The sequence below is a fragment of the Patella vulgata genome, chromosome 1 (assembly GCF_932274485.2).
Source record: "Patella vulgata chromosome 1, xgPatVulg1.2, whole genome shotgun sequence".
Taxonomy (NCBI): Eukaryota; Metazoa; Mollusca; class Gastropoda; family Patellidae; genus Patella; species Patella vulgata.
The window spans coordinates 58,184,976-58,199,466 of NC_065879.2; the positions used below are offsets into that span (position 1 = coordinate 58,184,976).

Sequence of the window (14,491 nt, forward strand, 5' to 3'; positions counted from 1 at the left end):
TAAACATTGTAATGTATATATATGTCTTAAAAAAAACTTCTGTCACTTCATAAAAGTAAAAATCGTTTCATTTACTTCTTATTTTACTGCCGGGCTCGTGACTCGTGTTTATCCGCATTAACCACGTGACATCACAAATATGCTGTAGCCTTGTGAATCCAGCCCTTATTCTCGAAAAACGGTAGAAACTACGAAGATGTCTGGATAAATCGCAACTACAACTAGCAGCTGAGAAAAATGGCTTCGTCTGCTAAAAAGTTGAAACGAGCTCACAAGATGTAATTTTCTGTTATTTAATTCGGGAAACAGGTTTAAACAAGTCATTCACAATTCAACATTTGTTATCATTGGTTTAAAATGATCCGTTTTGTAATAAAAGGCCTTTTAAGATGTTTTATTCATTTATTCATAAAATAACATTTTATCTCGAAAAAGGGAATATGTCAGCTCTGAAACGGAAAATAACGGAATTCAAAATACTTAAAACGGATTTTGCTATTTTCTGAAACGGAAAATCATCACCCCTAGATATACCATATTTTTACGCTATTTGAGAAAGAACGGAGGCCATTTTGTCTGTCATTTTTGGGCCGATTTTCACGAAATTCGAACTCAGTCGTCCTTAGGGTGTAACGGTGATATAATAAAACGTTTTTTTAAATCTGATAAAAATTATAACCTCTATAGGGTCCACAAGCTAAAAACGCGATTTTTCGTACAATCGGGGGCCATAATTCAGGAAGTTAAGGTCCGGTATGCGCAAATATCGAAAGGAACCGAAATCTTTGGGTTATAAACTTACATTTCAAGTTTCAACAAAATCGGATAAAAATTGTGACCTCTATAGTGTCCACAACCTTGATATACCATATTTTTACGCTATTTGAGAACAAATGGTGGCCATTTTGTATATCAATTTTGGGTCGATTTTCTCGAAATTCGAACTCAGCCGTCCTTAGGGTGTAACGATGATATAATAATACGCTTTTTTTTAAATCGGATAAAAATTATGACCTCTATAGGGTCCACAAGCTAAAAACGCGATTTTTCGTACAATCAGGGGCCATAATTCAGGAAGTTACGGTCCGATATGCGCGAATATCGAAAGGAACCAAGATCTTTGGGTTATAAACTTACATTTCAAGTTTCAACAAAATCGGATAAAAATTGTGACCTCTACAGTGTCCACAACCTTGATATACCATACTTTTACGCTATTTGAGAACGAACGGCGGCCATTTTGTCTGTCAATTTTGGGCCGATTTTCACGAAATTCGAACTCAGCCACCCTTAGGGTGTAACGGTGATATAATACGTTTTTTTCAAATCGGACAAAAATTATGACCTCTATAGGGTCCACAAGCTAAAAACGCGATTTTTGGTCCAATCAGGGGCCATAATTCAGGAAGTTACCGTCCTATATGCGCGAATATCGAAAGGAACCGAGATCTTTGGATTATCAACTTAGATTTCAAGTTTCAACAAAATCGGATAAAAATTTTGACCTCTATAGTGTCCACAACATTTATATACCATATTTTTACGCTATTTGAGAACGAACGGCGGCCATTTTGTCTGTCAATTTCGGGCCAATTTTCACGAAATTCATACTCAGCCAACCTTTGGGTGTAACGGTGATATAATTGAACGTTTTTTTAAATTGGATAAAAATTATGACCTCTATAGGGGCCACAAGCTAAAAACACAATTTTTTGTACAATCAGGGGCCATAATTCAGGAAGTTACGGTCCGATATGCGCGAATATCAAATGGATCCGACATCTTTGGGATATAAACATTCATTTCAAGTTTCAACAAAATCGGATAAAAATTGTGACCTCTATAGGGCCCACAACCTTGATATACCATATTTTTACGCTATTTGAGAACAAAGGGCGGCCATTTTGTCTGTCAATTTTGGGCTGATTTTCACGAAATTCGAACTCAGTCGTCCTTATGGTGTAACGATGATATAATAATACGTTTTTTTAAATTGGATAAAAATTATGACCTCTATAGGGGCCACAAGCTAAAAACGCAATTTTTCGTACAATCAGGGGCCATAATTCAGGAAGTTACGGTCCGATATGCGCGAATATCGAAAGGACCCGAGATCTTTGGGATATAAACATACATTTCAAGTTTCAACAAAATCGGATAAAAATTGTGACCTCTATAGGGCCCACAACCTTGATATTCCATATTTTTACGCTATTTGAGAACGAACGGCGGCCATTTTGTCTGTCAGTTTTGGGCTGATTTTCACGAAATTCGAACTCAACCGTCCTTAGGGTTTAACGGTGACATAATAATATGCTTTTTTAAATCGGATAAAAATTATGACCTCTATAGGGTCCACAAGCTAAAAACGCGATTTTTCGTACAATCAGGGGCCATAATTCAGGAAGCTATGTTCAGATATGCGCGAATATCGAAAGGAACCAAGATCTTTGGGTAATAATCATACATGTCAAGTTTAAAATAAATCGGATAAAAATTGTGACCTCTACAGTGTTCACAAGCTAAAAACGTGATTTTTCGTACAATCAGGGGCCATAATCCATGAAGTTACAGTCCGATACATGCCAATATCGAAAGGAACCGAGATCTTAGGGTGATAAACCTATATTTTAAGTTTCATTGAAATCGGATAAAAATTGTGACCTGTAGACTGTTCACAAACAATTGTGGACTGACGGATGGACGGACAGGGGCGACGACAATATATACGTCCACATCAAAATGTGGGCGTATAAAAATACATCAATAAACCTGGTATTAAGTATTTTATATGTTCAATATATGCTGATTTTGAAGATAAAACCATTACATTTGTTAGATACCCACTGGTACACTTTATAATAAAACATGCCTAATGCAAACAACATATATCAATTTCAAAACAATCCAGTGCTTGTCACGAAGAATCACTGCGTGAGACTCTGCGTGAGTTTGGCGAGTAACTGACTTACTCACGCAAAATTTTCAGAGGGGAGTAAAATTACAATAGAGACCAAGAACTCTGACAAATGGATGCTAGGCCTAGACTCCATTGATTAACTTCCATTCCAAAGACTTCTTGTCATTTGTAATATTATAAATATTAATTCAATACTTGAACTTTTATTCATTCTAATTCCAAAAAGAAAACCTATTTATGCGAGTGCCTAGATTAATTTAATAAAGAATAACAAAAGAATATTTTGTCCAATTTATTTTGGCTGAATGTGAAAATAATAGTAGTTTACTTATAAAAAAAAAAATGAAAGGCTTCTGTCGAAAAAGGAACAACGACAACCGGTGAAAATAATAGTAGTCGATCGTGTGTAAAGTCTAATGTAAGACCCTTGTCGTTTGGGTTCATGTTCATCTTTATTATAACAAAAGTTTTCCGTTATCCTGTTTAGCTAAGATAAGAAGATTTTTAGAAATACGTCTCTACACTTTTGTAATATACATTTGATGTTTGAAAATCGTAGAGTGTACTGTTGCCCCACGATGTTAACAACAGTGGCATCGTCTGCTAAAATATACTAATAATAGTTTAGTAATTAAATAGCACTTGTAGTCGTACGTACGGCAATGTCAATTGTCAACGCACCATGTTCTGACTTTATTCCAATCCAAATAGTTCTCGGCATTTCTAACTTTATTCTAGCTTGTTTAATATATATAAGAAATGAAACCACTATTCAAAATATAGTCACAGAAACTAGAAAATAACATTATATAGGTTACAACTTTCTACACATTTTCATATCTCGTAATTTTTCTTGCGAGAATTCTACTTTGGATTTCAGTTAAATTAACCAATCATAAAAAATTATACGTTGCAAGCCCGAAATAATTTCTTTATTGTCCAATCAATAGACGCCTTCTATTTTTACTTTATTCTATTCTTAGTAACATTGTGTAATTGGAATAATATTTATTATCGCAATGTCACGTACAACGGGAAACAGAGTTGGCCTATTGTCTTGTTTTTTATCGTAGATATTGAATTAAAAATGTTTAACTGAGCAAACCAGGAAATCAAATAACTATGGCCTTAGATAGTTTTAAATTTTCATTTAAGAATTGTACATGTTTCTATGAAAAGTTTCCAGAAATGTTTGCGCGAGTAATGCAATCAGATGATAAAAGTAGTCTGTAGACCGACAGACGGACGGACAGGGGTGACGGCAATATACGACCACATTTCCATGTGGGCATATAAAAATGAAATGGGGTTTAACATCCTACTGTTCTGTTTCGACTGGTAGTCCGATCGTTAATCTAAATCCGTCGGCTTTTTGGGTAGAAATCGTGGAATAAGCTTTATTTTGTAATTTTTGATGTTTGATTACAAAAAACCAATGTTGACATTTTTTTTGAGTAGGTCTTCATAGCATGGGAGGCCATTATTTGAGGGTAGCCATTTTGCGTTAATATTAACAAATTATTTTTTATTTTCACCTTATTTATAATGTTATCGACATATCAACTGTGATTTGGCAATGTATTAATATTAGTGGCATTCATGACTATATTTCAGATTGTTTTCCATCATTTCATGACATTTCCAAGATGTCGCCCATTTTTAGCGGGAAAATCGGTCGATTAAGATTTCAATTAAGTAGTAGTGTTTGGTGTCAATATATGTGTTTTCGGGGTCTCAGATTCCATTCCTGACATTTACAACCTTGTAAAATGATCACATGTTCATATACTTAGCATATTACCAAGACGGCGACCATTTTTGGCAGGAAAATGAGACGATGTGCAGATTTTGATTAAGTGGTAGTGTTTGGTGTCAATATATATGTTTACGGGGGCGCAGAATCAATTTCTGACATTTACAACCTTGTAAAATGATCACATGTTCACATACTTAGTATATTTCCAATATTACTGCCACTTGTGGCGTGAAAATTGGACGATGGGTTGATTTCGATAAAGTAGTTGTCTTTGGTGACAATATATATGTTTTCTGGGAGGCAGATTCGGTTTCTGTCATATACAACTACGTAAAATGGTAAAATGGTCGTATGTTCACCAATTTAGCATATTTCCAATATGGTGGAATGTTTTCTAAACAGATTATTATCATTTATTTATCATCGATTTTCTGGGAAAGCAAAGCCTATTCCTGGCATGAAGGCAAAAAGAGCATAGCGGCAGAATGGTGCTTATGCCACGTGCCCATCATGCGCCTGCCACGACCACACCAAACGCTTACTACAACATCTTACTACGCTCATGGCCAAGCTCTGGCTGCGCGAAAAGTGTTCCCACCATGATCTCCTGGTTACCAGTCTGACCGGGATACTTTCTCACCACACTCCAATGACATGCCAGGCGTAAGGCATTCTCTCGCCATGCCTATAGAGACTGCGCCATGCTCACACGTCCTCATTCACTTTCAAAGCAGAGAACAACCAAAAGTCAAGCAATCAAGAACATTTCATAGTTTTCTTGAGGTTCCCTCTTTGGGTGCTAGACTGGAGCTGATGGATGAGGCTCAGCATCTTCCCTATATATACATAAAGGTCGTAACAGCGTAGCAAGCATATGGCCAGGAGCTTCGTTCCAGCCTGGCAGCAACGTGGATGATAGTGGTGGGGACGTGGCTGTAAATGAAATACTTGCTAAGAAGCCCTCATAGCATAGATTATGTTATCAACTGACTTCCAAGATGAATGTAGAATGAGCATGTGGAATGATATTGCGTTGGAAACATAAAGTATGTCACCACTTACACAATGATGTGGCTGGCTACTTTGACATCACTGCCAGTGGAGATGGCAGAGATGTCATAAATAACGGGTCACGGCGTCGTTTAAGTGGTGATATTGTTTGTTTTTCCGACACAACAGCAATCCTATGCCATAAAGGTTTCTTATAGCAAGTATTACTACTGCAGTCCTTGTTTTTATTTCTTTGCATACCACTTTATATTTAATATCATACATTTCTGTTATACTCTTTAATTTATTAATTACCTTTTCAAAAGTTGTAAGTCACACATTTTTAATCATAGTTAAACTTAAACATAAACTGAAAGTCTCGATGTCGCCACCAAGTCTTAAAATCAGACTGGAGTTCAACTACTACATTTTTGGATAATATACCTAATGGGTAAACTCGGCACGGGCTTCCAGGAACATGCTACAAGCTTATACATAGCAGAATTGGATTCAGAAACTTTTTCAGTAATGTGTTTAGAAAACGTCCTGCCACAAACAAAAATATGCTGAATGTGTGAACATACCACCATTTCACGCAGTTTTAAATGGCAGAAATCGAATCTGCACCCCCGAAAAACAAATATTGACACAAAAACGCGACTACGTAATCAAAATCAGCACACCGTCCCATTTTCCCGCCCGACATGAAAGCCATATTGGAAATATGCTAAATATTTGAACATGTGATAATTTTACACAGTTGTAAACGGCAAAAATGGAATCTGCTCCCCAAAAAATATATCCTGGTACCATAGACGACTACTTAATCAATATCCGCACATCGTTCCATTTTCCCGCCAAAAATGGCCGTCATATTGTAAATGTGCAAAATAATCATTTTACACAGTTGTTACTGGCCGAAATGGATTCTGTTCCCTTGAAAACATATATATTGACACCGACGACGACTACTTAACCAATATCAGCACATCGTCCTATTGTCCCACCAAAAATGACCGCCATCTTGGAAATATGCTAAGTATATGAACATGTGATCATTTTACAATGTTGTAAATGTCAGGAATGGAATCTGTGACCCCAAAAACATATTTGGGTCATTCCACAAATGAGGGGTCCAAAGTGTGATATAGGTACTAAAATTTTAAGTTATCTCAATCACTTATAAAATTATACAAATAATATGAGTAATGTGTGCCATTTGAGGGACAGTTGGTGATTTCTCATTGTCAAGTTCCAAAGAAAAGAAATGAACGATTTTACATGACAGGTTACGTACAGATTTCTCGTGTAAAGGGACACCAAATTACACTGTTAATGCTAAATTTTTGTGCATATATAAGATATACTAATGTGTTTATGATGTATTATTTTTATTGAAACGAGGCACCTTTATTAGAAGTCTAAGCAGAAATAGTGTATATTTGTGCCAACACCTCTTGCTAGTCAATGTCGATTACATGGATATTCCCAAATTCCCGATACAAACTGAACAGTTTCTGTAGATTTTTAATAAAATAAAGATTTTGCAAAATTGATGAAGTTTGTATGACGTTAACAATCGATATGAACTACTTGTAAATCAGTCATCATGAAAAATCAACATGGAAAGGTTTACTGTGATTCGGAGTACTGCAGTTTCATGTGTAAAGGGACACCAAATAATTAAATCAAACCATATTATGTAGTATTTCTCCTTTAAAACTTGAAAAATAAATTTACTTTCAAATATAAAAAAAATATTAAACTTTCAACAATCAAACTAAGTAGCAGTCTTTGAGAATTGGTTGTGTCAGTTTAAATAGCTTACGTTGTGAATCCTTTTAGCCAAAACAATGAAACAAAAGACTTGAAAAGAGCAAGGTAACATTTCAAGATTATTAGCTTGTTTACTGGAAAGCAAAATTAATAATGTAGCATTGGTTACATACGCGTATACTAATACAATATCTAGTTAATAATAGGGACACGAAAGTTTTGGTTTCCTATTTTCATAATAATATTCTGACACCGCGACCATTCTGTCACGTTATCCCTGAATATCAAGGAAGCAATAATTTTCATCTATGGAAGAATACTGTTATTTTGGACTCGGCAATTATAACATTCGGCTTCTATGATTCATATGCAGGGGGTAAATTCACATCACAGCGTAATTTCGATAACAACGTAAATACAGGGACACTAAACTTTGATTCGAACTCATTCAGAAAATATCCATTCGCCGGGCCATCGGAATCTTTGGGTATGCCCATCATGTGACCATAAACTAAACGTAATTCGCAGCTAATAGAGGGCGTTACCAGCGGCATAAACAAGCACTTCGTAAATTGAACGAGGGACTCGATTTTCAATATCGACAAAGCTAATAAAATTTTCTCAGACAATTTTACACAATACAACTGCTTATGTTTTCGGAATTTGTTATTTATTACAACGTCGTCCAAATGGAATTAAGATGAAACATTTTGGTTTGATTTTTCAAGTTAAGATCGTGGCTAACTTAACAATAATACAACGTAAATATTGGGGACACAAAAATTTACAATGTGAGACGTGAATAAAAATCTTCCCACTGAGATTACTTACCATTTGTGACCCCCCACAACATACTGAGTCACAATGAGGAAATTTTGAAAATTGAGTTATTGTTATTTTCACATTCTCCAACAACTCATTACCTTCAATTTGATGTATAGTTTGTTTGAATTGGGCAAAAATTGACTGAGCTGTGTCCATTAGAAGCTACCCAACCCACAAAAGTAAGTTTTGAGAAAAAGCAAGTCAAAGATTTGGTATGTTCCAAAACAAAATCCCATATCAACAAGGCCATTTATCTGCTGTTTTGTCGTTGAATATATCTTTCCATGGGTTTTCAGGGGTGCTGAAGACGAAAATCGTAGTAAAAATTTGATCCGACTATTTCCGCAATTTATTTGCTATATTTTGTTGTTTAATATGTTTTTTATTTAGGATTTCAAGGGTGCTGACGACGAAAATCATAATAAATGCACTCCTTTCGTAATGAAACATCTGCAACACATACGTCATAATATTCACATGATAGTGTTATACTGAAGAACAATCTATACATTAGTAGTCTGTTGTGTATAATATAACTTTGGTGAGATTAACTCAGTTAATCTCATCAATTAATTAGCACCTCAGTGCCAGCTAGTGGTCAGGAGATTAAGATTGTTGATTGGATAATCATCAAAGAAGCCGAAACAGCTGTACGCGTGTTCATTTAACACGTGAATTAAAATTAGATTTTGTGTGTACGATGGGTCTATTATTATTTTCAGGTACCGTGACTTTATCAAAATATGAGTCCCTATAAAAATGTCAATTTCATAGTCAATGCTTACGTTAACTTTCGTGCATTTTGGCTTTGATGTAAATATCAACATTATTCAGAGGATACTCAATGGCAGACTCGGGAATTGTCGCATTTCGGCTCGTTGGTCGTTCTCATTTTTTCGACCCATCGTGATAAGAGAATTTTAAACAATAATATCCCAGATGCATTCCTTACTTTGCATGCCGTATGAAGAAGCAACGTTAAACGGAATTCAGCTATCAATAAAATTCTCTCCGAAAATAACATTATTGGCCATTTTGTTTATTTCCATTTAAGGCCTATAGATTATTTTTTTAAAGATGATATGAAATATCAAACAATCACCACTTGGATTAATTATTCGGAGTAAATAATGAGTTGTTGACGGCTTTATCATTGACCCGTGACAGTTGATTAGTAATAGTATTACTCAATGACACACACCCGCTTGTCGATTAATTTACATCATCAGCCACGTGGTTTCGATTAACACTCAACGGCAATCTATACGATCAGAATTAATTTTTTTTTCTGCCACTTATCAGAGTGAATCGCATGTAGGTACCCAAAAACATTGCCAAAACCAATAATTAATCGATAATGTCTTGCACGCGGTGTCCGGGCCAATCAGCAAAGTAGTTGTGTGGACAGCATGGCTACAGGCGGAGTTTATTTATATTTTTTTTTGGGGGGGGGGGGAAAAACTCGATTGTATCAGTTCAAAATCAATTCATCGACAATATTTTGATCATATTTATAAACTAGAGATGCTCCGCTTTACAACGATGCCAATTGTTATGCAAGAGGAATGACCGGTCGTCCCACTGTGAGCGAAGAAAAATAACTAATTTCGCCGAGAATTTTGAGAAATAGGACAGATTTAAGAATATGGTACTCTTACAAAACGTTCAAATACAGGTGTTTTAAAATGTTTTATTGCTATTTTGATCTTCTGTGTCGATAGATAGTATATTTATAGACTCATTTTTGTGAAAATCTCAATTTCGTTCAAAATCAATATTTTCGCTTATTTTGTCTTTATCTCATTATTGATTCTCCCGCATTTCGACTCATTTAGATGCGGCCGGTCACATTCGTTAAGAAATGAAAAATTAGCAAACAGAATCTTAGATTCTCTGCTGCATGTTTCGCAAAAATATTTGGAAATATTAGTCCTGTGCTCAACATGGTTCAGTTGTTAAAATGTTGAGTACAAAATGTCCCCAAAACGTAACACAAAAATTCAGGGACACCACAAATTGCAACATAGAAAAATTTAACCTCAAACCAATTTTCTATGTTTTAATAGAACATACGTATAAAATAATAAACATATTACATGATCAATTACTTTTTTAAACAATTGGTGATCAGTAAATAGGTGTTTCTGCTGCTTTGAGCAATGATATGTATGAATTTTCAATCGGACCCCTCATTTGTGGAATGACCCATACATTGTATATTGACACCAAACACTACTACTTAATCGAAATCAGCACATCGTCCAATTTTCCCGCCAAAAGTGGACGCCATCTTGGAAATATCATCATGAAATGATGGAAAACAATCTGAAGTATAGTCATGAACCCTGCCAATATTAATATATTGCCAAATCATAGTTGATATGTCGATAACATTATAAATAAGGTGAAAATAAAAAAAATAAGTTGGAATATTATCGCAAAATGTCTACCCTCAAATAATGGCCTCCCATACTATGAAGACCTACCAGAGGTCAGGGGTTTGATCCTATTGTCGGACGAGGAAGTTGCCCATGATTTTCCAGTGTGGTTTCCCCATGTCGGTGGTGCAGGACCGAGGGCATGGCAAGGAATGGTGTCTTGTCGTTGGGATGGATGTGAAAGAACCCTTGACACTTTGAATATAATTTCTGTTTTTTAAATTTACCTCATAGCATTCCGTATGGCGTATGCCCGTTTTCATTAGCCAGGTTGGAGCTGAAAAATAGGAAGTTAAACCCCATTCCATTCATCCATTCTCTAATGAACCAATCAGATTTACTTTTCTAATATCGCAGTGCTAGCCTTGAATGCACCCATTAGATTTACCTTTCTGACATCATAATGTAAACCTCTAATGGCCCAATCAGGATTGTACTTTAATTTCAAAATATCTTCTGGATACTGAAATACAGAATGGTAAAGTTGGTATTATTATTAAAATCATTTTCTAGAACACTTGATACCACTTAAAGTAGCTAAGTCCGTAACTCAATATCATCCAAAATCTTCGACATTGAAAACACGAATTTTTTTGCAATTTAAATCAGCATTGGTGTTGTGATCTTACCTGGAAAAGATGGGCTTCTGATATCCAATATTTAAGACAAAATAAACATTTTACCATTGGTACACGAATCGTGTACCATAATGCGTTTCAGCGCCATTTGTAACAAGGTGCGCAAAGAATTAGGCTAGACATATTCCACAAGTCATGTCAAACGGTGATATCATATTCTTATTTGGAGAGCATGCGCAATAAATAATATCGGTGTTGACTGGAATAACCAGACACTAGAAACTGACTTGCGCTTGAGACTTTTGGCGTATTTCGCCGAACATAACTGATGACAATTCACAGTAAAACGGACACGATTGAATGTAAAACAGTTCATATAAATTCATATTACATTATTATATGTGTTGCGACCCATTTGTGCCAATTTCTAGGTCCAAAATATTAGCAATTTAACTCCTTTAAATTAATATACTAGTGAATTCATCATTTCAGTTAACTCTGTCTTGAGTAAATAAGCAACCCCTGTGGACAATTTTATAAGCATCTTGGACAGTTAATAAGTAAGTTAATGCTATATGGTAGCCTGTGTGAAACATAAACCTACGTGACTTACACAAGCATTGACATCCATATTTTTCTTACCTTGTACTTATCCATCAATGTTTGTTGTCCAAGTCTATAAATAGCATCATGAAGTTCTGTGTTGTATGCGGCAAGAGTATAATCATAATCAAAACCATAGACATCAATATCACCAAGATTCAGTTCATTATTTGAAAAAATTGCTTCCGGTTGTATCTCTGTTGCTTTCGTGGATTTATCTGTAATGTAATTAATTACAAAAACAGATTTACTTTTTCAAGACAGAGGAAGTAATACAGTACAACTAACCTAAAGATATGTTTCCAGGCAACGAAACATACGCCCACAGCAGCCAAATCATCCAGGCAGTCGACAGTTTTGACAGTTTCATACAGATGAGATTATAATTTTTGTCGTTTTACTTTTAGGGTTCACAAGGTTCTACAAACTGAAACAAGGGTCTCAACTCTGGAAGTAATCTACAGAAATTGTTGAAATTTAACAGGCTTTTTCGTTTTACTAATTCAAATAATGCATATAAATTTCATACAGATCAGATGATCACTTTTGTCCTTCAAACGTTCACAAGGTTCACAATCGCCAAAACTCTAGAAATTATTGACAGAAATTGCTGAAATTCAATAGACCTGTTTCACAAATTTAAATAATGCATATAAATTACACATACATCGGATGATAATTTTCGGCGTTAGAGAGTTCACAAGGTTCAATAAAGTGAAACGAGCCATAATTCTAGACGTAACAAACGGAAATTGCTGAAATTTAATAGGATTCTTCTTTTTACTAACTTAAATGGCACATATAAATTTCATACAGATCGGCAGATAACTTTAGAGGCTAGAGCGTACAAGGGCCATAACTCTAGAAGTAATAAACGGAAATTGCTGAAATTCAATAGGATTCTTCCCTTTACTAATTTAAATGACGCATGTAAATTTCATACAGATCGGCAGATAACTTTTGAGGTTAGAGCGTTCACAAGGTGCAATAAAGCGAAACAAAGGCCATACTAGATGTAATGAACAGAAAATGCTGAAATTCAATAGGATTCTTCATTTCACTAATTTAAATAATGCATATAAATTTCACAAAGATCGGCTGATAACTTTTGGCGTAATAGCGTTCACAAGGTTCAACAAAGTGAAACAAGGGCCATAACACTAGACGTAATGAACAGAAATTAAAAAGGCTTCTTTGTCTCACTAACGTAAATCACATATATCAATTTTAAAACAATCGGATAATAACTTTTGGAATTAGAGCATTCACAAGAAATTGTGGATGACAGACGGACGGGGGCCACGGCAATATACGTCCACATTTCCATGTGGGCGTATAAAAATGAAGGAAATTAAATGGCTTTTAATGACCGTCCTACTTTCCTGCATGCTATCTGGCATCTGATGAGCTAATGAAGATCTGGGTATTAATGAGGGGTACCAGTACCGTACTTAATAAGGTACTGGTATACTTGTTATGCTAGGTTCCCATTGTCGTGCGATACTTTACGATGGGATTGTCCCCATCGAGTCCACGATCTGGTAAGGGCAGATCTATACGTTCCGATAGAATCAACACGATTGATACGACTGATGTCAATGAGCCAAAATTTCGACCACTTCCGGTTAGCGGTTTCCGAGATATCAGTTTACCACACATTTCATGTGGCACGACTGCAGATGACAATTATCAACCAATATCCATGAAACTTACAGAATATGATAACATATATTCGAGTAGCCAAAATTTCGACCACTTCCGGTTAGCTGATTCCGAGATATCAGGTTACCACACATTTCATATGGCACAACTGCAGACCACAATTATCAACAGATAACCATGAAACTTACTGAATATAATAACATTAATAATAATATCTCAGAGTAGCCAAAATTTCGACCACTTCCGGTTAGTAGTTTCCGGGATATCAGGTTACCACACATTTCATGTGGCATGGCTACAGACGGCAAATTACTAGCCGATTTCAATGAAACTTGTAGATTGTAATTACATTAATAATATCTCAGAGTAGGCAAAGTTTTAGCCACTTCCGGTTAGCGGTTTCCGAGATATCAGGTTACCACACATTTCATGTGGAATGACTGCAAACAACAATTATCAACCGATATCCATGAAACTTACAGAATATGATAACATTAATAATATCTCAGAGTAGCTAAAATTTAGCCGACTTCTGGTTAGCGGTTTCTGAGATATCAGGTTACCACACATTTCATGTGGCACAAATGCAGGCCGCAATTATCAACCGATATCCACGAAACATAGAGAATATAACATTAATAATATCTTATAAAAGTAGCCAAAATTTCGACCACTTCCGGTTAGCTTTTTCCGAGATATCAGGTTACCACACATTTCATGTGGCACGACTACAGACCTCCACAAAAAACAAAAGTAAACATTTACTCGACATGCACTGTTTTTACAAGCCACTAAATGTTTTAAATGATAATCCGTAAGCTACACGTTGACATGCATTCCTCGACAAGCTTGCCATAGATAACAGTACCAATCGATAAATTAGTGCGTACAAAGAAAACTCTTTTTGGAAAATATTAGAAATGGCAACAATCAAAGTGGGATA

The 14,491-nt window shown here is 35.5% G+C and overlaps 1 protein-coding gene across 5 annotated transcripts in view; it reads right to left on the bottom strand.

The window, feature by feature from the left end:
* Nucleotides 1–14,491, bottom strand: part of LOC126808779 (5'-nucleotidase domain-containing protein 3) — a 457,910-nt gene that overhangs the window by 437,749 nt on the left and 5,670 nt on the right. For 4 of the 5 annotated variants that reach the window (XM_050533756.2, XM_050533755.2, XM_050533760.2 and 1 more), the window contains exons 2-3: nt 11,926–12,104; nt 11,094–11,168 (exon numbers count right to left, since the gene is read on the bottom strand). In XM_050533756.2, the coding sequence (XP_050389713.1) occupies nt 11,094–11,168; nt 11,926–12,104 (254 nt within the window). The other variant, XM_056100816.1, reaches the window with a different exon arrangement.